The sequence below is a fragment of the Symphalangus syndactylus genome, chromosome 17 (genome assembly GCF_028878055.3).
Source record: "Symphalangus syndactylus isolate Jambi chromosome 17, NHGRI_mSymSyn1-v2.1_pri, whole genome shotgun sequence".
NCBI classification, from domain to species: domain Eukaryota; kingdom Metazoa; phylum Chordata; class Mammalia; order Primates; family Hylobatidae; genus Symphalangus; species Symphalangus syndactylus.
Genome location: NC_072439.2, coordinates 14,985,098 through 15,010,010, shown reverse-complemented (window position 1 = coordinate 15,010,010; position 24,913 = coordinate 14,985,098). Strand labels below are relative to the sequence as shown.

At 52.8% G+C, this 24,913-nt stretch overlaps 1 protein-coding gene across 7 annotated transcripts in view; it reads left to right on the top strand.

Annotated features, from left to right (window-relative positions):
* PTPRS (protein tyrosine phosphatase receptor type S) overlaps positions 1 to 24,913 on the top strand; it is a 133,213-nt gene that overhangs the window by 66,168 nt on the left and 42,132 nt on the right. For 5 of the 7 annotated variants that reach the window (XM_055251319.2, XM_055251317.2, XM_055251316.2 and 2 more), the window contains exons 3-6: positions 16 to 161; positions 760 to 901; positions 8,386 to 8,574; positions 15,519 to 15,629. In XM_055251319.2, coding sequence (XP_055107294.1) covers positions 16 to 161; positions 760 to 901; positions 8,386 to 8,574; positions 15,519 to 15,629 — 588 coding nt within the window. Of the gene's footprint in view, positions 1 to 15; positions 162 to 759; positions 902 to 8,385; positions 8,575 to 10,649; positions 10,659 to 12,822; positions 12,841 to 15,518; positions 15,630 to 17,530; positions 17,543 to 24,913 lie in introns of all 7 variants that reach the window. The other 2 variants (XM_055251313.2, XM_055251318.2) reach the window with 2 other exon arrangements.

The window sequence follows — 24,913 nt, the reverse complement described above, 5'->3', positions numbered from 1 at the left end:
CTGCTGTATCCCCAGAGCCCCCCAGGTTTATCAAAGAACCCAAGGACCAGATCGGCGTGTCGGGGGGTGTGGCCTCTTTCGTGTGTCAGGCCACGGGCGACCCCAAGCCACGAGTGACCTGGAACAAGAAGGGCAAGAAGGTCAACTCTCAGCGCTTTGAGGTGAGTTGGGGTGGGGGGAGGCAGCCTGGGGTCAACGCTCCCCCAAGGCAGGGCCACAGCGTCTCAGCCACAGCAGACTTCACGGACACGTTCCCCAGGTGGAGCACGGACATCAGTGGCCAGGCAAGCATGGCTGTGCAGCCTCCAGCCGGGGTCCTGCCCACCTCACTTGCTCTACCAGCTCCATGATGTGCGGCCTCAAGCAAAGCCCTGTCCTCTCTGAGTCTTCTTCACAGCACAGTGTACACAGCACCACTGCACACAGAAGGAACTTTACAACTCTTAATGCACGCACATGACCACACATGAACATTGCCACATTCCACATGTCTTCACACACCTTTGCATGCCTGTCACGTGGGCTTGCACACGTGTCACCCTCACACATGCACACAACACTCTGTTCTTACATGTACCCAAATCTGGTCCCTATCTCTGGCACATTTATACTGGACACTGACACACGTGCACATTCAGCCTCCAGCTCTTCTCCCCCAGGATCATGGGGCTGACTGCCATTCCCCTACAGCCCAGCCTAGACAGGAACCTTCTTGGGACCCCAGGCTCACCCTGTCCTTTTTTCCCCTGCCCATGGCAGACGATTGAGTTTGATGAGAGTGCGGGGGCAGTGCTGAGGATCCAGCCGCTGAGGACACCGCGGGATGAAAATGTGTACGAGTGTGTGGCCCAGAACTCGGTTGGGGAGATCACAGTCCATGCCAAGCTCACTGTCCTCCGAGGTATTGGGCTCCCCAGGGCGGGCGGAGGATAAACTGGGCCCTGGGCTTTGGGGACAAGCACAAAAGGAATACATGAAAGTTACCCCAAATCCTCCTGCTTTGTCTTTTTTGGGAGGACCTTGATCTCCCTTCTCGAACCAGTAACACTCTCAGGGCCCAGAGCCTACTGGTGGGGATTTATTGTGCCTTTGCAAGAAAGAAAGGAATTGAGGAACTAGAATCATCCTAATTTATAATCTTCATCATGCGCTTCTGATGACAAGAGGCTGATCCAACTCATATGGGTTCAAGCGAGAAAGATAATTGATGTGCAGAATTAAAATTCCATGGAGTGGCTGGCTTCAGGTTCAGCTGGATCCAGGGGCTCATTGAATTTTCTCAGAGCTCCACTCTCTGTCTCTTGGCTTTGTTTCATTCTGTATTGATGATATCCTTAGTGAGACTTCCCCCCACCCCCAATGAACTTGGATCCCATGGCCCTCCCTGAACTAATCACTGTGGTCCAGGAGGAACAAACACTCTGATTGGCTGGACTCGTACCTGGAGCCAAGAGTGAGTGTGGTTCCCCCAAAGGAATAAAGATAAACAGGGTTGGCCATGGTGGCTCACACCTGCCATCCCAGCACTTTGGGAGGCTGAGGTGGGAGGATCACATTTGAGACCAGACTGGGCAACATAGTGAGACCCCATCTCTACAAAAAATAAAGGACGAACGAATGCTAGGTAGGCAGAAACAGCTGCCCCACTTCCCTAGACATTCACACGGGCCTGCGACGCTGCTTGCTGGCCTTGTTTAGGTGCAATTCTTTTTTTTTTTTTTTTTTTTTTTTTTTGAGACAGTCTTGCTTTGTTGCCCTGGCCGGAGTACAGTGGCATTATCTCAGCTCACTGCAACCTCTGCCTCCCGGGTTCAAGCGATTCTCCTGCCTCAGCCTCCCAAGTAGCTGGGATTACAGGCACACGCCACCACGTCCGGCTAATTTTTGTATTTTTAGTAGAGACAGGGTTTCACCATGTTGGCCAGGTTGGTCTCAAACTCCTGACCTCAAGTGATCCACCCACCTCAGCCTCCCAAAGTGCTGGGATTACAGGCATGAGCCACCACGTGCAGCCTAAATCCATTTCTTGAACAAGTCGCAAGGGGTTTATAGGGGGCTGTCTGAGTGATGCTGTTTTATAATGAGGAAGCAATTTTGTGAACAAATTCTTGTTCAGCATCATTTCAAACAGCCGCCTACAAACCCTTGCCCAACCACTCTGTGTTGCCTTCTCCACTGCAATTTGGTCTTAGCACTGGGCCCAGCCTGTGGAGCTCAAGTCCTGGCTGCCACTTGGTTGCTGTGTGACCTAGGGCAAGTTAATGAACCTCTCTAAGCTGCAATTTTCTCATCTCTAAAGTCGGGCTGAGTGCTGGGGCTCACGTCTGTAATCCCAGCACTTTGGGAGGCTGAGGCGGGTGAATGACCTGAGGTCAGGAGTTCAAGACCAGCCTGGCCAACATGGTAAAACCCCATCTCTACTAAAAATACAAAAATTAGCTGGGTGAGGTGATGTGCACCTGTAATCCCAGCTGCTCAGGAGGCTGAGGCAGGAGAATCGCTTGAACCCAAGAGGCGGAGGTTGCAGTGAGCTGAGATCACACCATTGCACTCCAGCCTGGGCGACAAGAGCGAAACTCTGTCTCAAAATAAATGAATGAATGCATGAATGAATAAAAATGAAATGGCTGGGCACGGTGGCTCACGCCTGTAATCCCAGCACTTTGGGAGGCCAAGGCGGGCGGATCGTGAGGTCAGGAGTTTGAGACCAGCCTGGCCAACATAGTGAAATCCCAAATCTACTAAAAATACAAAAATTAGCCAGGCATGGTGGTGTGCACCTGTCATCCTACCTCCCGAATTCTTGGGAGGCTGAGGCAGGAGAATCGCTTGAACCCGGGAGGCGGAGGCTGCAGTGAGCTGAGATTGCGCCACTGTACTCCAGCCTGGGTGACAGAGGGAGACTCCATATCAAAAGAAAAAAAAGAAAGGTCCCGTGCTTTTTAAAGCTCTGCTCTTGGCCACGTGCCGTGGCTCACACCTGTAATCCCAACACTTTGGGAGGCCAAGGCAAGAGGATCACTTGAGCCCAGGAGTTTGAGTCTAGCCTGGGCAACATAGAGACCCCATGCTCCACTGTCCAAGTCTCTACAAAAAAAAAAAAAAAAAAAAAAAATGTAAAACTTAGCCAGGTGTAGTGGTGCCTGCCTGTAGTCCCAAGTACTTGGGAGGCTGAGGCAGGAGGATCGCCTGAGCCTTGGAGTTCAAGGCTACAGTGGGCTATGATCATGCCACTGCACCCCAGTCTGGGTGACAGAGCAAAACCCTGTCTCTAGAAGGGGAGCAGGTGGAGGGGGAAGAAAAGATAAAAGCTCTGCTATTGCAGTCTGGAAAGTCTTAATACTTTTCTAACAAGAGACCCCACAGTTTCATTTGCGTGGGTCCTGGAGCCCATCCTGCTGGGGGATGGAGGAAGGAGCGGGGGTGGAGTCAGGCCCACCATGGCCCGCCCTGCTCTTCCCAGCAGATAATTTTGCCCTGACCTTTCCTGGGCTCAGACAGAACAGCCTGCCTCCTCTTGCCCCAAGCCAGCCTTCACTCTGAGCATGCAGGGTATTAAAGGACAAGCTATGAAGCCACCAACTGCCCGGTCCCCCGGAGTCTGGGAAAAAATGCCCCCTGTGCCCATCCACACTTTTTTTTTTTTTTTGAGACAGAGTTTTGCTCTTGTTGCCCAGGCTGGAGTGCAATGGCGTGATCTTGGCTCACTGCAGCCTCCGCCTCCTGGGTTCAGGCAATTCTCCTGTCTCAGCCTCCTGAGTAGCTGGGACTACAGGCGCCCACTAGCACGCCCAGCTAATTTTTGTATTTTTAGTAGACACAAGGTTTCGCCATGTTGATCAGACTGGTCTCGAACTCCTGACCTCAGGTGATCCACCTCCTCAGCCTCCCAAAGTGCTGGGATTACAGGCGTCAGCCACCGCGCCCAGCCCACAGTCTTTTTCTCTCTCCTCTCTGGCTGCCTGGAAGGGCCTGCTTGGGCTGGGAGCTCATCCTTCCTGCTGGGGCCCAGGGCCTCGGATACCCTGACCTGGCCCCATCTACCTTGCCACCAGCCCTGAGCTCCGGGCACCCCCGGCCAGTCACTGGCAGTTGGTGGGGAACCATCTGGACTGCCAGGGCCACTCCCTGCCTCCCTCCTCTTCTGCCATCTGATTGTGGATCCCGCACACGCCTCCCGCACTGTTGTTTTAATTAAACTCCGAGGAACTGGGCAGAGTGTGGTTCACGATGTACATTTTTGTTTAATTAGGTGCTCTTGGTAGCATCAGGTGGCCGAGGCCTCCCCGTGCACCCTGGCTGGCTGCTGCCCACACATGCTCACGGGGACCCCTGCGGGGCCACATACACACGAGAAGTGCTCACGCGTGGACACGTGTGGGCGCAGGGGCAAGCGTGAGCACGTACATGTGGCACACGTGTGCCCACGCGTGAACGAAATACAGGGTTCTCATGCTTATCAAAGCCACCCTCGTAGGCACACGGGCATGCATAGACACACAGGGATACACACAGACCCAGCTGTGGGCACCAAAACCAATTGAGTGAGGCCCAGTCATTTTGGCCCTCATCTCCGATGATGTCATCAGTAGCCAATCAAAGCCACTTTCAAGGTTGTCCAGGTCCCTGGCCCAGGAAAGACGGACAAGAGGCCTGAACCACCTCAGACAGCGTCCAGCCACGCCCCCTTCAGGGCCCCGATGGGTCCAGACCTGGTTGGGTGGAGGGCTTTTGCAGCCAGCCCCACTCAGCTTCTTCTGAGCTCAGCCAGGCCTGGGTTCAAATCCTTGCTACATGCTGGCTGTATGACCTGAGACAAGTGTGCATCTGCCTGGGCCTCCGTTTCCCCCTCGGTGGAAAAGACTTGGAGGAGATCACAGGTTCCCTTGCCTGCGCGGCGCCTGATATGCTGTTAGTGCTCAGGGCGTTCCACTGGGGCTTTTTCCCATCCAAGCAGTGATCCCCCGGGCTGGAACTGCCGCTCTCTTGTAACCCTGGGGAGGCAGGGATTGATTCTGCCTTCACCTCCCTGGATCCTGCCCACCTCTCCCTTGCCCCATCTCGGCCTCCTGCCCTCCTGCCCTCCTGCCCTCCTGCCGCTTGCCTGGGGCCCAGTTTCCTCCCAAGATGGTGGCCTCCTGCCCACCTCTGTCCACAGCACCCACCCCTGTGCCCCATGTCCCATCTGGGCCTTTGTAAGCAAATACATGTGTGTTCTTTAAACAAACAGCAACATTGTCTACACCAGGAAGCAGCACGCTTTTTCTCCAGAGCACCAGAAAGTAAATATTTTTGGCTCTACAGGCCGGACGGTCTCTGTCGCAGCAACAACCCAAAACTCTGCCATTGTGGTGGGAAAGCTGAGAAACGAATGGGCGTGGCTGTGTGCCAATAAAACTTTATTTATTTATTTGTTTATTTTATTTTTTTATGAGACAAGGTCTTGCTCTGTCGCCCAGGCTGGAGTGCAGTGGCGCAATCTCAGCTCACTGCAAACTGCACCTTCTGAGTTCACGCCATTCTCCTGCCTCAGCCTCCCAAGTAGCTGGGACTACAGGCGCCTGCCACCGCGCCTGGCTAATTTTTTTGTAGTTTTAGTAGAGGCGGGGTTTCACCGTGTTAGCCAGGATGGTCTCGATCTCCTGACCTCGTGATCCGCCCGCCTCAGCCTCCCAAAGTGCCGGGATTATAGGCGTGAGCCACCGGGCCCAGCCAATAAAACTTTATTAAGAAAAACAGCTACAGGGCCACATGTGGCCCCGAAGCCATCATTTGCGGCCCTTTACGCCCTCCCACTCCAGCATTCCTATAGACGAGCTGCCTATTTCTTGGTCTTAACAGCACTGCGACTGGTCACTTTTTTGTCACTTGGTCACTTGTCCATTGGAGTGGAGTTGAGGGGGATGGGGGGCGGGCGCGGTTATTAGTCTGTCCTTCATGGCTGTTTCCGAATCTCTTTTTTTTTTTTTTTTTTTTTTTTTTTTGGAGAGGGACTTGCTCTGTCGCCCAGGCTGGAGTGCAGTGGCACGATCTCCGCTCACTCCTGCCTCACCCTCCTGAGTAGCTGGGATTACAGGCGCCCGCCACCCCGCCTGGCTAATTTCTGTATTTTTAGTAGAGACAGGGTTTCACCATGTTGGCCAGGCTGGTCTTGAACTCCTGACCTCAGGTGATCCACCCGCCTCGGCCTCCCAAAGTGCTGGGATGACAGGTGTGAGCCCCCACAGCCGGCCCATCTTGGTTTGTGGAGCACCCTGGATGCAAGGCAGCCCGTCACTTAGCCGGCTCACCTCATCACCTCAGCCCAGAAGCACGTTCCCACCGCTCAGGGAGCTCTGGGACCAGGAGATCCCAGGGAGCTGAGTTTCTCCTCCTTATCTGCCCCCCTCCCGCCCCAACATCACCACCGGTCTCCATTTACCATGGAGGGGAGCTAGAACCTCACCACCCAAGTGGGATACCGAGCACTGGAGACATGGTGCCACTCACTCACCTGGTGCTGGAGGATTGAGTGCTCAACCAGGATTGAGTTGTTTGTTCACTGATTGAGCTCCTACTGTATGCCCGGTTCTGCGCTGGGTGCTAGGGATGCCATGGTGACGCAGATGCACCGTTACAGATAGAGTTCCCTGCTGCAGAGAGGACAGTGAGGAGTGTGGGGGCATTTAGAGCAAGGGAGTTGGAGCTAGTCCCAGGTGGTGTTCCGATCAGTAGACAGATGTGGGAACGGGGATTCCAGGCGGAGGGAACAGAACAGGTGACCCAAGGGAGGGGGCTTGATGACTTTGAGAGCCGTGGAGGCCAGGGTGACTGGGCCAGAGAGAAAAAGGGGAGGGAAGGTGGCAGGGGCCCCCAGCGGGCAAGCAGACGGAGTTCCTTCTGAGGGTGGCGGGACCACAGAAGGGTGTACAGCAGGGGAGCAGTGTAGTTTATGTTTAGAAAGGTAGGTGGGCGCAGTGGCTCACACCTGTAATCCAGGCACTTTGGGAGGCCACGGCAGGTGGATGATGAGGTCAGGAGTTCGAGACCAGCCTGGCCAACATGGCAAAACCCCTTCTCTACTAAAAGTACAAGACTTAGCCGGGCGTGGAGTACATGCCACTGCCTTACAGCCTGGCTGACAGAGTGAGACTCCATCTCAAAAAAAAAAAAAAAAAACCGGTGTCCTCTGGGCCAGGCACAGTGGCTCATACCTGTAAAATACCTGTAATCCCAGTGCTTTGGGAGACCAAGGTGGGAGGATTCCTTGAGCCCAGGAGGTCGAGACCAGTCTGGGCAACATAGTGAGACCCTATCTCTATATTTTATATATTTTATTTTTAGTTTTAGTTTGATTTTTTTGAGACCGAGTCTCGCTCTGTCACCCAGGCTAGAGTGCAGTGGCGTGATCTCGGCTCACCACAACCTCCATCTCCCAGGTTCAAGTAATTTTTCTGCCTCAGTCTCCCGGGTAGCTGGGATTACAAGCATGCACCATCACACCCGGCTAATTTTTGTTTTTAATAGAGACAGTGTTTCACCATGTGGGCCAGGCTGGGTCTTAAACTCCTAGCCTTAAGCGATCCACCTGCCTCGGCCTCCCAAAGTGCTGGGATTACAGGCATGAGCCACCACGTCCAGCTGATTTATGTATATATATATCTGTTTAAAATTTTTTTAAAAGATAAAAAGAAAGGTGTCCTCAGGCTGCTGTAAATGAACCCGCTCAGCACTGTGGACCCTGGGGCCAGGTTTGTGCTAATATGTAGCAGGGTGTAGAACATCTCTCAGCCCCACCCAGTCCATTCCAGGAGCACCCACCCCCAAGTCGTGACAACCTCAGATATCCCCAGACATCGCCCAATGTCTCGCAGGGCAGCAGTCACCCCCCAGTGAGAAATATCATTCTAGCCTGCTCAGCTCCCTCACACAAGCCTCCCCCTTGTACAGAAGAGGGACCCAGCCAGGTGCAGGGGCTCATGCCTGCAATCCCAGTGCTTTGGGAGGCAGAAGTGGGAAGATTGCTTGGGGCCAGGAGTTTGAGACCAGCCTGGACAACACAGCAAGACCCCCTCTCTACAAAAATTTTAAAAATTAGCCAGGCATGGTGGCGCATGCTTGTAGTCCCAGCTACTCAGGAGGCTGAGGCAGGAGGATCACTTGAGCCCGGATTGTTGAGACTGCAGTAAGCTATGATCGTGCCACTGCACTCCAGCCTGGGCAACAGAGCAAGACCCTGTCTCAAAAAAAAAGAGAGAACTGGCTGTAAAGGATGGCACCCAGGGCTGAGGTCACGCAGCCAGGGAGGAGCTGGACCCGTGGCGGGGCCGTCCCTGAGCCCCAGGCTCCGGGGTGGCCGTGCAGTGCTCAGAACCATGCCCATTTCTCTCCCGTCTCTGCCCTCAGAGGACCAGCTGCCCTCCGGCTTCCCCAACATCGACATGGGCCCGCAGTTGAAGGTGGTGGAGCGGACACGGACAGCCACCATGCTCTGTGCGGCCAGCGGCAACCCTGACCCCGAGATCACCTGGTTCAAGGACTTCCTGCCCGTGGATCCTAGTGCCAGCAATGGACGCATCAAACAGCTGCGATCGGGTGAGTGAGGGTGGCTGACAGGACGTGGGAACCTCAGAGGGCAGCAGGGATGGGGAGCATCTCCAGGCCCCAAGCTCTGGGGACTACTGGAGAACAGACAGAGACAGTGTGCGGCCGTGGCAGGCGTTGGCGCCGGGGGAGTGGGGGCAAATGTCTTCAAAGTCACACACTGAGGATATTAGGGGGCACAGATGGGCATGAGTACTGGGAAGCTGTAGAGGGTGGTAGAAGAATAGTGCTTCAACACCTGGCCAGTGAAGATATAATGGATGCAGACACGCACAAGGGTGGGGAGTTACATAGGGCCATGGGCGGGGAGAGTGTCTCCCGTACTCAGGCAGTGAGATCACAACTGCCACCCACAGACAGTTGTGGGTGATAGGAAGCCACTGAGGGGGCTGGGCGCAGTGGCTTATGCCTGTAATCTGAGCTCTTTGGGAGGCCAAGGCAGTAGGCTTGCTTGAGGCCAGGAGTTTGAGACCAGCATGGACAACGTAGCAAGACCTTCGTCTCCAAAAAGAAAGAAAGAAAGAAAGCCGCCAAGGATGGTGGGTATCGGCAGTGCCCAAGCAATGGGAGACAGACAGGCAGAAGTGTCGGTGAGCCATGGAGGGTGACAAGGGGAGACCAGCTTCAGTGGGTATGTAATAGGGAGCTATGGAAGGTGGCAGAGAATATCCTCTACAGAAGCAGTAGGCACATCCAGTGAGAATACAGTGGGGCCCAGAGAGGCAGGAGTAGTGGAAGCTGTGTAAGGCAATGGCAGGTGTCCAGAGGTGACAAGTAAGGTGATGGGGAGCCATAGAACACTACAGGGAGAGAGTCTCCAAGGCTGAGCAGTAAGAACATCATGGGACAAAGACAAGCAGAGGTGATGGCGGGGCTTCAGGTCTGTAATGGGGCACAGACAGCCTGTCTGTTCAGGCCTCGTCTGGGCTAGGGAGACCTTGGGACAGACAGCCTTGGAGACGGGCGGTTCCACCATTGTGTCTCCACAAAGCACCCACGTGGCCCATCTGCGGGTCCATCTGTCTGGGGGGCTGTGTCTGTGTGTGTGTCGTCCCCCCGCTTCACGACATGTCCACGTGTGCATGTCTGGGCTGCCTGTGCTGGCCTGGCCTGCCGCCCGCGTGTGGGCACAGGTGTGCAGGCCTGGCTGCTGTCACACACGGTCCTCCCTTCCCCCGCCCGGAGCAAAGTATCCGCCTGCATCTCGGCCACACGTGCACCCACGTTGCAGTCACTCTCGTGCCTGTGCACACAGGGCAGTGATCCGCGCACGCGCCTCTGAGCCCGCACCTCCCTAGCGGTCGTGCGTGGGGACACACGTGGTGGGGATGTGTCTCCATACATTGGGAGCACACGTGTGGCTGCACATGCATGTGTGTCTGCGTCACGGATTTACTGTTTTCAGTTGTGTCAGGCTTGACGCCCTGCCTTCGTTCAGGTCACTGTTGAGATCACCCTGCACCTCCACACACACCTCTTTTTGCTTTCTCTCTCCCCTTCCCCCGAGGATCCCGCCACGGAGCCTGTCTCGCAGCAGTCCCTCCCGGAATCATCCCCAGCGCCCCGCACTCACTGCCCATACTTGCCCCCCACCAAAGAGCCTACCTACCCCTTCTCCACTTTCTGCTCCTCCTCCTTAGTGAAAACTAAGCCCCAAAAAAGATCAGACGTGGAGCCCAGAATCTCTTCCCTGGAGAGACTCAGACCTCACACTGGGGGGGACAAATCGCCTCCCCTCTCCCAGCCTGGCTGAAGATGTTTGCAGCTTGTAGGCCTCTGCAAGCGGGGGTGGGGGGCGGGGTGGGGGAGCGGTGGCCTCAGTTTCCCCATAAAACATGCCTATTTCCTTGTGTTCTGGTGACCTCTCCAGGATGGAATGTCTAGCGCCTGCTAGGTCTCAGTAAACATAAACCACTTTAGGAACCATAAGAAATGTTATTATTATTATTCTGAGCGTCCCCCTCCTCTCCCCCACCCTCGCCTCCTCGATGAGGACACAGGATTCTTCATAACCACCTGTTAATGTTCCTGTTCTCTTTTCTTACCCTCCTGTTGTAAACGTTCAGAAACCTTTGGTAAGTCTGATTTCATCACCACGTCAACAACTAACGCCCCATCCCCTTTGTGCCCCTTCTGCCCCCTTCTCCTCACCAAACTAACAGCCACTGTGATGATAACTGTGACCCACTCTGCCTGGTATGTTTACTAACGCCCTCTCCCTCCTCCCCACGACCGGCCCCTCAGCCCTCCCCAGCTGGACACTAGTGTGCGGCAGAGAAAGAAACCCAAAGGAAAAGAGGAAAAGAGCCAAGTCCACAAGGGGCCGGGCAGACCTCAGAGTAGAGGCTGAGGGGGGTTCAGAGGCATCCTCGGGCTCGTGGAACTTCGTACCTAACAAAATTTCCTCCCGCACTTTCTTCTTGGCCTTAGCCCTGCTGGAAAAGGATTTAATTACAGAAGTTTGGGGGCTGGGGCTGGGGCTGGGCGTGAGGTGGAGATTTTTCCAGCCTAGCTGCTACTGGGCACTTCTCATCCACTTTTTTCAGCATTCAGCCTGAATCTCCTGAAATCAGCTGTGGGACTAATTCATACTAAAGTGAGAGTGACTGATATCAGGAAGTAATTCATACTAAAGTGAGAGTGACTGATATCAGCCTATGCTATCAGTCCCTTCATCTCCGTCAGGGTGGGAAGCGGAACACCTTTTAATGGCTAAGGGATCCATTGTTCCCACTTGATAGAATAGCCCTGAGTGATCTGGCCAACTTGAAAAGACTTCTTTTTTTTTTTTTTGAGACAGTCTTAATCTGTCACCCAGGCTGGAGTGCAGTGGCCCCATCTCGGCTCACTAAAGCCTCTGCATCCCCGATTCAAGCAATTCTCCTGCCTCAGTCTCCTGAGTAGCAGGGATTACAGGCACCCGCTACCACACCCGGCTAATTTTTGTATTTTTAGTAGAGACGGGGTTTCACCATGTTGGCCAGGCTGGTCCCCCAAACTCCTGACCTCAGGTGATCCACCTGCCTCGGCTTCCCAAAGTGCTAGAATTACAGGCGTGAGCCACTGGGCCGACCTGAAAAGACTTTCTTTAACCCTGACTTCCACCATCGTCATCCCAGTGTCCTAGCAAAGGCCAGCCTGGGTTTCCACTGACTGGGGTTCCAGTTCTCCAGGGTGTAACTTTAGGCAAATTTCCATTTGCTCCCCTGTAAAGGGTGCAGAGTGGCCTCACGAGGACACCTCAAAAGATAATACAGGGACCCCGAAAAGTTCAGGCCAGAAGCTCCTCAGCCCAGGAGGCCGGAGAGTTAGGCTCAGTGCCACCCCTGCCTCATGATGGGACCTCAGAGATTCCCCTCTGAGCCTCAGTTGGTCCATCTGTAAAATGGGTTTGGGCCACGCAGAAGGAGCTGCTTTTTCACGTGTCTGGCCACTCCTGGCAGATCGAGGTCTTGGGATCTTCTTGGCCCCAGCCATCCGAGTTATCAAGTTATCCGCCATCAGCAGCAGAGAGAAGGGTCCCAAAACTTCTCCCTGGATCGTGAGCAGAGAGGGTAACGTTCCAGCCCTGAGCCACCTTTTCCTGCTTTGCAGTTAACCATCCCTGCCTCCAAGGCCCAGATAAACAGGTCTTTCCTCTTTTCCTCTTGGTAAGAAGGCTGCCAGTCTCTCCCCGTCCCTCCTACTCGGCCTGTCTGTGACACCCTTTCTTGGCTGTATTAATGCCCGGTCCTGGGGCACTAACCCCACCCCCCTCCCTGTCTCTAACAAGATAATTCCTGTTGCTTCTTGTCCCCTCCTAGTCTGGACTTGAAAGCAGTCCCTTGCTGGGCTCCCTAAGAAGGAAAGAAGGAAGGGGGGGTCATGAACCTCCCTCCCTCAGCCCAGAGGGAAGGCCACCAAAGGGCCAGGCTGACAGACCTTCCCTGGGCATAGAGACGCCCCTCACCCGTCCAGAGAGGCTTCTAGACTCCATCCCTCCACCCCCAGAGATTCCTGCCTTCTACAGGAAGCCCTCCTGCTTTGACAAGCCCTCAGACCTCACCCTGCTCCTAGGAGACCTCTCCCAGCTTCCTCAGCAAAGCCTGCAGGGTCCGTGTGCCCAGGGCTGGCTTGCTCCCCTCCCTGGGGCAGAGTGCAGAGGCCTGGCTTATGGCCCAGCCCAGCTTCCCTGGGGCCCCCCGGCCCCCCCACGACCGCCTTGTGACATTCACCTGGTTCTCTCTGCTTCCCTTACAGAAAGCACTCCGATTCGAGGTAAGAGGCTCCTCACTCACCCACCCACTCACGCTCGCTCTCGCTGCCCACTCAGCCCCTCAGGCTCCACAGGGCCTGCCCCCAGGCCCCCTTCCATGCGTGTCCACCCTGCCACCACCTTCGTTCCGCCCAGTGTTAGTCCGGTCTCTGCGTCTGTGTCTGTATCTGTGGCCAGGGGGCTGAATGTGGCCGAGGTGACTCCTCAGGTCACCTGGCTGTGGAAGGCAGGGAGCTCTCTCCCCCTCCGGGAAGGACCCTACCTGGCAAGACCCCCAGAGTGCTGGGAGCCCCATGTGGTTTAGCCACCTCTAAAATGAGCATGCAGGCTGGGCGTGGTGGTTCACACCTGTAATCCCAGCACTGTGGGAGGCCGAGGCAGGTGAATCACCTGAGGTCAGGAGTTCAAGACCAGCCTGGGCAGCATGGTCAAACCCCATCTCTACTAAAAACACAAAAACTAGCTGAGCGTGGTGGTGGGCGCCTGTAATCCCAGCTACTCAGGTGGTTGAGGCAGGAGAATCACTTGAACCGGGGAGGCAGAGGTTGCAGTGAGCCACCAAGATCATGCCACTGCACTCCAGCCTGGGTGACAGAGACTCCATCTCAAAAAAAAAAAAAAAAAAAGAAACAAAACCAACATGCAAAGTGGGCCTTCCAGCTCCACAGTTCTTTCTGATCTGGAGGTTCTAACCCAAAGACACATAGAGACACGCGCTCTCAGGTCGGTCTGCTCCATCCCTTACCCCCCACCCAACTGCTGCCTCAGAGAAGAGCCAAGAGAAGGCCGGAATGGGAACCCTGGGGAAGAATCAGTGTCCAGCCCTACCTTTGCTACAAATGCTGTGTGACCTAGAGCAGTCTCCTGACCCTCTCTGGGCCTCCTTAATGATGGAGATACTGCCTGCTTCCCAGAACCTCGAGGTCAAGGGAGAATAGGCAGTGTTCTATCAGGGCAGAATCTTTATCCATGACCTCTAGAGAGAATCCCCTAATCTGTGGGTCCGTGTCATTTCTGTGGGATAATCACGAACAAGGCTGGAAAGCTTAGTCTGGATTTTTGGACACCTGGTGCCATAGGCTGTGATCGAAGCCTGTGATTCAAACACATTTGGGGACATTCACTCGTCTTCATTTACTCATGGTCGACAGGCACTTGGGTCCAGGCCTGTGATTCAAACATACTTAGATATGTTACACTAAGTTTTATTTACTTATGAAAATAAAGACTTTGATCCAGGCCTATGATTACAAACATACATGTGGAAACTTTTGCCTTATTTTTTATTTGTGGGCACTCAAATTTTTATGAAGGCCTATAATTTCAGACATACTCAGCTTCATTTACTTGTGAAAATGAGGGACTTGTTTCAGGCATGTGGTTTCAGATATCTTTGGGGAAATCTTGGCCTCATTTTCATTTACTCATGGGCACAGTAGTGTTTGATCAAGGCCTGTGATTTCAGATATTCTTGAGAAGGTTCATTCATTCTTATATGTTCATGGGAAGTGAAGTCTTTGATTTGGGCCTGTGATTTCAAATATATTGAGGGGGAATCAGTCCTATTTTCATCTACTCATGAGCACCAAGACCTTGGATTTGGGCCTGTGATTTTTAAATATGCTTGAAAAATTGCCCTCTTCTTTATATCTTTGTTTACTCATGACTAACAAATTCTTTGATCCAGGCTTGGGGCATTTTAGCCTCAACTTTACTTGTGAGTATAAGAGGCTTTCAACCAGACCCCTGATTTCAAATACTTTTGAAAATTTAATCTAATCCTGTGTACCTATGAGCATCATAGAATTGGGTCCAGGACCGTAATTTCAAACACACTCGAAGAAGTCCATTCAATTACTCATGAGCACCAGGATATTGACTTCAGGCCTATGGTTTTAAATACAAGCAGGTAAATTCAGAGTTTTACTTAGATGACTTAAAATACATGGGGAAATTCTGACTCTTCTTCAATCAGTTTCAGGCCAGAAGGCTTGGATTCATGGCTTTGATTTCAAACATACTTGATACACACCAGCCTCAACGTTTTTAACTTTAGCTGTCTCAGGGTATAACCTAATCCTGAAATTTCAAACACACCTGAAGAAGTACAACCCTGTCTCCATTTACTTATGGGCGTTGAGGACTTTGAGGACTAGGATTCCAAACACAATTGAGGAACCCAGACCCATGTTCATTTACTCATGGGCACTTAGTGAAACAAAGCAACCACCAGCTCCCTGAATTTTCACATGATTTGTGGTGGGCCCCCTCAGGTCCCTGGATCTATCAAATGATGGTTATGAGTTGTGAATGCCAACCCACTCTTTCCTTCTGGCCGGGAGAGCATCACTTAGTGCTTTCTCAAACACACTTTTCTCCAGCTTTGTAATTCAACTTGGCAGTCATGAAGCAGCAGTCTCATGACCAGCTGCTTTTCCACTGTGAGTGGAGAATTTGCTGGGGAATCTGGTGTGTCCAGGCCCTGGTGGGGCTAGATGTGGGGGTGGAGGTTATACAAGGCCTGGCCGAGCTGGGGCTTCCAGGTTTTCTCACCTCTTACCTGCCTCTCTGGCCCAGCCAGCACAGGAGACAGGCCAGAGAGCACTCTGGTGGGACAGCTTTCCCTGCTCACTCCTGGGCACCCCTCTAACGGACCAAGCTTTCTCCCCTCTTCCCACAGGAGCCCTGCAGATTGAAAGCAGTGAGGAAACCGACCAGGGCAAATATGAGTGTGTGGCCACCAACAGTGCCGGTGTGCGCTACTCCTCACCTGCCAACCTCTACGTGCGAGGTAGGGAACGCCGTGTCCAGGTCAAAGGCAGGGACCCGCCCCGTCCCATCCCCCTCCCTCCTTGGGCTCACTGCCTCCGGGCTCCCCCGTCCCCTGCACACCCAAGCAGGAAGGCCCCTCCCCGGTCACGGTGGGACCTTGGCTAAGGCGGCGTCCCTCTCTGGGCCTCAGTTTCCTTGCCTGTAGAATGGGGGCAGCTTAAATTCCCTTCCTCGTGCCTTGCGACAGATGCCCTGTGGGCAGCAGGGCGCTGGGGAGGCAGTGATGGTGGGGTAGGAAGGCGTGGGGCAGGGTGAGGGGGTCAGTCTTGGGCCTACAGGGCCAGGGGAGCCTGCAGGCCTCTGCCCCGCCCCACCCCACCCGCCTGCCCACCCGAGTTGGCTTCTGTGGTGTGTCGTGCCTTCCCGTGCTGTGTGCTGGCTTTGCTTCTCCCAACTTTGTGGCCTCGTAGCTCCCCGCTTCACTGCCCCCCCAATACAGGGCCCTCAATCTGGAAGTTGGGGAGGGGTCTTCGAGGCTGCCACCCCCGCCCCCCACCAGCTGATCCGGAGCCCGGCACCTTCTGCCTCTTCCTAGTGACTCTCGGAGAAGGACAGTCCAGGCCGATGGGAGGCTGGGGCCACAGCGGGCACAGGCACCCGGGGGCTCAGTAGTTGCACCGAGCTGGGGCAGGCACGGCACCCAGCGAAGCTTGTTGCTCTCGGTTTCCAATTCCCACTCAGTCATGCCCAGCAGCGTGGGGGCCTCGCCCCAGCACCTCCCCGCTCCCCTGCCCCAAGGAAGCTTCCTTCCTTGTGGGTCCCGTGGTGCTGCCTCCAAGGTGCCAGGGGGGCTCCCTTGCCCCCAGATGCCTCCGTTGGCCTCCTCTTATCTCGTGTGTTGGCTCTTGGGTCTTTTCAGAAGTTGCAGTCTTCCTCCTCCTCCTCCTCCTCCCTTTCACCTCCTAGTAGCTGTTTCTGATCAGATTTGTGGTAGAAACAGCTTCTGCCAGGATGCCAGGGCGCCATTCAATCCCCAGGGCTGCCCCAGTTAGCACTGTATAATTGACTCGATCACATCCTTCTCTGGGCCACAGTTTGCCCCATGTGAAGTGCCAAGCCCTAGTTGTTTTCCATCCAGGAGGCCGTGTGGCTCATCCCTTACCCACAGACCCTCACTCACCACCTTCGTCCCCACCATCCACAGCACCCGCTGGCCCTGAAGTGACTCCTTGGTCCTGGACCTGGGGTTTTGCATTTTGTCTCTGAGGAGGAGGTCGCATGGAGGGGGAGGGGATGGGGATGTGGGTGTATGGACGGGTGGTGGGTAGGGGCACGTCTGATCCGCTGTCACGGCACCTCTGGTGAGTTGTCATGCGTTCGTGACTCCAACTGACTGGTCTTCACCTAACCTGCTTATTTCTCTGCCAACACCTGGGATGGGGGTTTGTAAATCCAGCAGGGCTCAAAAGAGTGTGGACAGTGGGTGTGGGGCAGGGAGCCGGGTGGGGCCTTTAGTGAGGGTGCAAGAAGGGAGGGGGGGCTTCTGTGTCCTCATCCCCCAGAGGTGGGGTCCCCAGCATGAGCCTCCATCCTCTTGGGGGCAGTTGAGGGGGTGAGGTTCTGCTTCCCCATCTTTGCCTGGGTCTTAGATGCTCCAGAATCAAGCTTAGAAAAGAATGGAGAAAGGCAAATGTAGTAGATCTTGTATGTCGAGGGCAGAGTGGAGAAAAGTCAAAAAGGTCATTGCTGTTCTTTTTATTTTTTAATTTTAATTTTTTTTTTGGTTTAAAGAAAAAAAACAACAAACTATTGCAGCTTTTAGCCTTGGGAAGTCCTCTTTTTACTCTCTGTATCTCCCCTATTTTTTCTCTTCTTCCCATGTCATTGTGTTCCGCATCAAACCCCCTTTACATCCCTCAGAGCTTCGAGAAGGTTGGTGTGTTTTTTTCTTTTTTACTTTCTTTACCCACATTTTTACATTCTGAAAATGACACGCACACACACGAAACACATGTAGACACCACACGGACACACGCTGACACGCACACGGAAAAAAATAGAAAAATGAACAACAATTTTAAAAGATGGAATATGAATCATAAGCACAAAGCAAACTAAACAAAAAAAAAAACCACCAAGCGAGAGCAAAACCCAGAAAGACACGAAAATCTCAGCCGCGCCCAGCCCGGCCTAGGGCCGGCCGCACACATGCGATGCTTGCATTATGGTCGCCTCTGCATCCGTTGGTAATGTTGTTGCTAAGTTTTTTGCACTCCTCGTCGTCATGGTAACTTGGGCCTGATGCATGCTGGGAGAATGTAAAAATTTCTCTGCATGCCTCTCTTGTCAGTTTGGTTTGGTGAATTCCCAACGCCTTCTGTTGGAGTGTTTCTCGTCTTCTGTTCCGTTTTTCTCTTTTGGTTTTCTTTTTTCCTTTTTCTTTTTTTTTCTTTTTTCCTTTTTTCTTTGGTTTTGTTTCGTTTTGGGGGGAACAATCAAATGGTTCTTTTTTCCCCTCCCATTCCCTTCACCTGGTCCTCTTCTCCCCCAAAGCGACTTGTCTTTGGTTCTGTCTTGTGTCTGTGCTATTTGGTTTTGGTTTCTTGGGTTGAGCTGTTCTGTGGTTGTTCTCCAAACGCATTGTGATTTAAAAGCCAGTGTTCCTGTCCCAGCTATCATCCAGGAGGGCAGAAGGGGTCCCACAGCTGGGATGCCAGGGCAGAAAGTGACCACTTAGGCACAAGGGCACAAGGGAGGTGGCACAGACAGATGGCAGGAGGTCAGAACATGGGTGGGGTGTGTGGAGAGAGCAGCCCAATTTTCCTGACCTCACTGGCCAGCCCCTCTTTCCCCAGAGGTAGTAACTCAGCTCCCTGCCTCCAGGCAGCCATGTTAGAAGGAAGCTTAAGCAGGCGTGTTCCCATCCTTCTGCCTCAGAGTGAAACTGCCTCCTGCACTCCCAAATAAGCCCAAACCCAGGCATTTGAAGTACTGCTGAATGTGCACTAGCATTTTGAGTTCTTATTCATTTTAGTGACATTTCCAAATACGGATTGTGGTCAGTTTTAAATGAGGGGAGAGGGCAATAACAGCACCATCTTCACAGGACCATGCATACTTGGTGTGTAATCAGCACTCAGAATGGCAGCTGCTGTGATGACTGTGCATTCTGTCTGGGTACCAATCCAGAAGTGCCCATTAGGAAATGTAGCCTGACAGACTTGGGAAGAAAGACTTGGCCAATTATCTGACCTAGAACACTATGCCTCTGCCTCCCAGGCAGCACTGGCTGCTTCCCTCATCCCCTCTCAGACTCTGAGCCCAGTCACAGGCATCTTTTGTCCAGCAACACAGCATGGTCACTTTCTGAGTACCTGAGCATCAGAGCTGTGGAATTCTGGAAAAAGCCCAGGGGAACCTTGGACACAGCCTCTCCCCTGCTCTCTCTGCCTCCCCAACTCTCCCTCTGCTTCTCTTTCTCTTTTTCAGCTCTCTTTCTCTCTGTGTGTCTCTCACTCTTGCAGATCTTCAGAGATGCACACCCCCCATCTTCTGCTCCCCTCCCCAAGAAAAGGCACGCCCATGAGAGTCTTACTCCAACTCCCAATAAAAAACACCCCCCAATAAAATATCCATGTAGATTTTTAACCACCAACCCCAGCTGACTACCCAATTTAGACGATGTTGAGGACAGAAGCTAGACTTTGGAATCACCTTTTCCCCCTCTTGTCCCTCACCCATCTTCTCTAAACTTGCCAATTATTAAATCTCCAGACCAAGTCGGCAAGAGGACTTTAGATGCAGTAAGATTTGCTTATTAACCCAGCATAAGAGCTGCCAGGCTGACCCTCAGAGCAGTGCCAAAAGATGGGAGAAAGGGGTCTCCCAGCCCCTCCACCAAAGCTAGGTCCTGGTGCATTGGAACTGAGTGAACAGAGGGTCTCTGAAGACCACTTGGACTTTCTGGGCAGTACAGCCCAGAAAGTGATGAGAGCATAGGCTCTGGACTCTGGCAGACCTGGATTCCAGTCTTGTCTGTGCCCCTCCCTGGCTACATGACCTTGAACTAGTCATTTGACCACTTGGAGTCCCCACTTCCCCATCTGAACAGTAGAGATCATAAATGAACCTTGATCACAGGGTAGTTGAAAGGATTTCATTGAACTAAGTGCTTGTCAAGTGCTCTGTGTAACAAGCATTGCCAGTAGGATTGTTGTAAACAAAGGATTCAGGCAAATGATCTGGGCAAGTCACTTCCCTTCTCTGTGGGTCTTAGTTTCCCTGTTATGTACTTCACATGTCCACTGTTTGAATAAGATGGCATATGGGAAACTTAAAAATAATTGTAGGGCAGAAGCTAATTCATTTGCTCAGACCTCATTTTTCGCTCATCTCATGATCTCATTTTCTCCTGGCTCCAACCCCATCCCCATGAGATCAGCGGACTCCCCAGAGCCATAACTCTCATTTTCCCCACTGTCATTTCCGAGGAAGTTCTGTGGCCACAGAAAGGGACAACAAAGGCCCATGTTAAGTACAAGGCTACCCTTGCAGATAAGTACCAGCCCACCAGAAGAGATGGGCTACCTGGCATGTTCTGAAAGCTGCAAGTATTTACGTTGTTGCCAGAGCAGCCAGTCATAGGAGTTAATTGCAAAAAGGGGAAAAAATGCAACCCGTAATCTCACTCTTATTTATTTTTTAAACTGACAAATCTCCAGCTTTGGCTGACTCTGGGTGGTACAGGGGGTAAAATATTCAGACTTGCCCTTCTCCTCCTGAAATTTATCTCTGGGATCCAAAGGGCTTAAGTCAAAATTGTGTCCCTTTTTAAAAATACAGCTGGCAGCTCCACTCCCAGCTGTAGTTGAATTCTCCCTCCTCCGGCTTTTGACAAGGTGGGAAGATGATCGGATTATATTCTGACTGTGAATGTTCTTTTCTGGTTCTTTAAAACTCTAAGCCTTTAGAGTATGAGTTGGTGGCTAAAGGTAGTGTCTTTACCACCTGGTCTAGCAACATAGCATTATTGAAACATACTGCACAGGACCCATGTAAATGGTTTGCCACCGTCTGATGCCAGGGGAACTTGGAAAAAGCTGGAGACATCAGGAGGAATTTTCTTTTTCTTTTTTTCTTTTTTTTTGAGATGGAGTTTCACTCTTGTCGCTCAGGCTGGAGTGCATTGACGTGATCTCAGCTCACTGCAACCTCCTCCTCCTGGGTTCAAGTGATTCTCCTGTCTCAGCCTTCCAAGTAGCTGGGATTACAGTTGCCCTCCACCATGCCTGGCTAATTTTTGTATTTTTGTTAGAGACAGGGTTTTGCCATGTTGGCCAAGCGAGTCTCCTGACCTCAGGTAATCTACCTGCCTCAGCCTCCCAAAGTGCTGGGATTACAGGTATGAGCCACCATACTCGGCCTTTTTTTTTTTTTTTTTTTTTTTTTTTTTGGACAGAGTCTCACTGTGTTGCCCAGGCTGAAGTACAGTGGCGCAATCTCGGCTCACTGAAACCTCCGCCTCCTGGGTTCAAGTGATTCTCCTGCCTCAGTCCCCTGAGTAGCTGGGATTACAGGCACCTGGCACCATGCTCGGATAATTTTTGTATTTTTGGTAGAGACAGGGTTTCACCTTGTTGGCCAGGCTAGTCTCAAACTCCTGACCTCATGTGATTCACCCACCTCAGCCTCCCAAAGTGCTGGGATTGCATGCGTGAGCCACCGCACCCTGCCAGTGGAGCAATGTTCTACCTTGAAGGGACTGAGGATATCTTCAAGGTTTTAGAAGAGGCCAATGGGACTGGCATAATTTAATGCAGAGTCTCGAGTGCTAAGCTAAGAACCCAATACCTGCTGCATGACACCAGCAAGGCCTAGATTGCCCAATTTCCAGGTCTTCTTTTTCAATATTTGTGACCTGTCCCCAGGCCTTTTGAGATCAATCCATGTATGCAAATTTATGGGGAAAAATTGTTTTTTAAATTAAATTTCCAATACCCAAGCCCTAAAATTGATGGATGTGACCCCCAGGTGTTCCCCTTACCTCCTGGCCCCCCAAAACAGGGATAGACATAGATGGTGGGCTGGAACACCCCTCACCTCCTATATTCCCAGAAAGGCTCGCGTGGGGGTGTGTTGGCCAGCTCCCTAGTTCGTGCCTCCCTACCTAAGGCCGCTGGCTTGACCCTAGGGGCAGACAGTATTAGATCAGGACACAGACCTTCTCATCCCACCCTCATCACATGGGGGAGAGGGGACTCCAGGGGTAGGAAGGCAGGCGTCCCTCCATTTGGGCAGGGTGGGCGGCGAGGAGGGGGTCACTCTGCAGGAACACTGAGCTCTGAACACCTCTCGCCTGCTGCCTGCCTCACACCCTCTGCATTCGCTGTTTCCTCTGTTGGGGGAGGGAGTTTGTGAGGGGAATATTAGATTACACCTTGTCATTTGGAAAGCCCCGTGTCTCCGGCGGCCACAGCGAGGTGTGGGGGTGGTGGTGAGGGAAGTCCATGGATTGGCCAGAACTGGGGGAAAAACAAAAGGAAATGAGAGAAAGAGAGAGTGGGTACCAAAAATAAAAAAAGTAAAAAGTATCTAGAGCGCATCCAAACATCCAGCTCAAAATACCAATGACTTGCCAAGGCCGCTGGTCAGCCCGTGGGCCAGGGAGCCAGCCAGGTCCCTCCGGGCCTTGCACGCTACCTCAGTGGCGGAGGGAGCTGGCGGTGGGGGGCAGAGGCGGGAGGGAGGGAAGGAGGCACAGCAAAATGATGGAGAAGGGTAGCAGAAAATACGCAGGTGGGCTGAGGGGCGGTGCCCACCCTCCTTGGGCTATAGGCTGGAGTTCAAAGGAGAGGACAAGAAGTGGGCTATGGAATTAGAAATGTTTCCAACCCCTCCCTTCCTCCCCCCCCCCCCCGACAGGTGTAATCTAAGCTTAAATAAACCCCCCGGAGGCTGCACAATTTCTTGGCATCTCTCCCCTGCCCTCTCCATCCGCATATTCATTTTGGAGTTTGGAGAAGTATCTAGAATCTTCTCCCACCCCAAAATGCCCAGCAGAGCCCCCCCCCCACCCCCACACCCCTTGGAGCTGCGGCTTGCTGAATCGTTGAGATGTCTGACACTGTCGGGGTTCCCTACCTAGTGCTTCAACCAGATCACCTCACTTTTGAGTTTCCTTCCTCCCCTTTACCCTCGCCCCCACTCCCAACCCCCTTATTTGGTTTTTGTGTTTCTGCCTCTTCCTGCCTGGGGGAGGGGTCGTCTCCTGGTTGCTTTGACGGTTTTTGAGTTGTTTTTCCATGTGAATCGGGGTTTGAAGCGACCACCCCCCACAACCTGCCACCCCCCCACCCCACCACCCACCCTCCCGACCCCCTCGCCCAAGCGGGTCCCCCCCGCTGGGACCCCCCGGCTACTCGGTGACGAGAAGAGCTGGAAACCAGAGCCAGCTGGAGCGTGCTGAGGACCAAGGCTGGTGTGGTCCCCTTATAACCTGCCTGGACCCTCCATTCAGGTCGGTAATTGGGGGCGGGGGTCCCGCGGGGCCTCTCCGTCCCGTGGGCTCCGTGCCCACCTTACTTTCTAACCTGCACCTCAAGCTTGCAGCCGGGGGTGGAAAGATGACGTGGGTGGGTGCCAACACCAAACCGGGCAGAACACAGCGTCAGTCACCCGCCCTTGCCAGCTGGGAGGATGCCCAGAGGCCTTACAAGGCCCCCAGGGAGGGGGAGATCTGAGCCACCTAGTGCCAATGGGCATGATCCTCCCTTAAATTCGTGGCAAACCAGCCCTCTTCCTAGAGCACACCCTTTGAAACAAATGAGGCGGGTGAGAAAGCAAGTGGGCAAGTTTCTTAGGTGTCAGAGGAGCCGTTATAATTTATTGGCAGGTCCATTTAACTGATGGTTGCCGGCCATGTTGGGGATTGTGAGCCCTAAAATTACTGCTGTTGATAAATGCCCTCCCACATTTAACTGATTTATAGTTAACTCTGTACTGCAAGTCTTTTACATATTCAACAGGTATCCCCTTGTCTCTACTTCTAAAAAAAGTTAGAGGTACCTTGCAAATTATGACATCCCTAATGGAGAGATATTTTAAGATAAGATCAAACGGGAACAGGGTCTTTTGGATAAGATGTTGACCTTTACAGAATAGATAAATTGGCCTGGCACTTAACCTTTTGATCCTAAAGCTAGATCTTACTCCCTTTGATGTTCCAACAATTCCTTTGAGTATAAGCCTTTTACTGATGGCTTCTGGACATTTATTATGATGGCTACTGGATATTATTCAACCAGTGGCAACTGGCCATTACATGGAGTTTGGTATAGGTGATGGGTACTTTTTCCTCTTTGGTGTCCCCAGTGGGTCAGGACACACAAGTTTGAAAGAGCTAGATGCCAAGGATTGATACTTGGCTGTAATCCTCGTTACTCACTATGGTGAGAAAAGTATTGTTTTCTCTGAGAGGCAGGAACCAGGCCGGTCTGGCTTTGAGCTCTGGCTAGACTACTTCCTTTTTGTGAGTTCCATCTAGTCTTGTCACCTCTCTGAGTCTCTTCCCTCATCTGCAAAATGAGCATAAGGACGTTTGCCTCTCAAAATTGTTAGAAGGAAGAAAGTAAGATGGGGATTCAGTAGAAATTGTTACTGTTTCCATTTCATTTATTTATTTATTTATTTGGAGATGGAGTCTCGCTCTGTCACCCAGGCTGGAGTGCGGTGGCACAATCTCGGTTCACTGCAACCTCTGCCTCCCGGGTTCCAGCAATTCTCCTGCCTCAGCCTCCAGAGTAACTGGGACTACAGGCGCCCGTTGCCACGCCTGGCTAACTTTTGTATTTTTAGTAGAGACAGGATGGTCTCCAACTCTTGATCTCAGGTGATCCACCTGCCTCAGCCTCCCAAAGTGCTGGGATTACAGGCATGAGACACCGTGCCCGCCTCCATTTCCTTTTTATAATTCATCCCTGAACTCCCTTAAGGTAGAGAAGCTGTTTGATCGTCCCAGCCCCTGGGAGGCTGAAAGGTAACTTCACCAGCTCGATGCCTGGGTTTGGCATCTGCTGTGCCAGGCACTGCCCGAGTCAGGTTAATGCCTTTCTCGGCAGGATACCCAATTCCCTCCATTTTACAGATGAGGAAACTGAGGCTCCAGGAGGACGGGGGACCTTCCCAAGGCCACTGGGCTCATTCAGCCACATCAGCTCCTCCACCTCTGCCTGGAGAGGTTTACTATGGGATTCAGAGACCTTGAGGAGTTCACCTTGCTATGTGATTTCAGCTTTGGGACCTCCA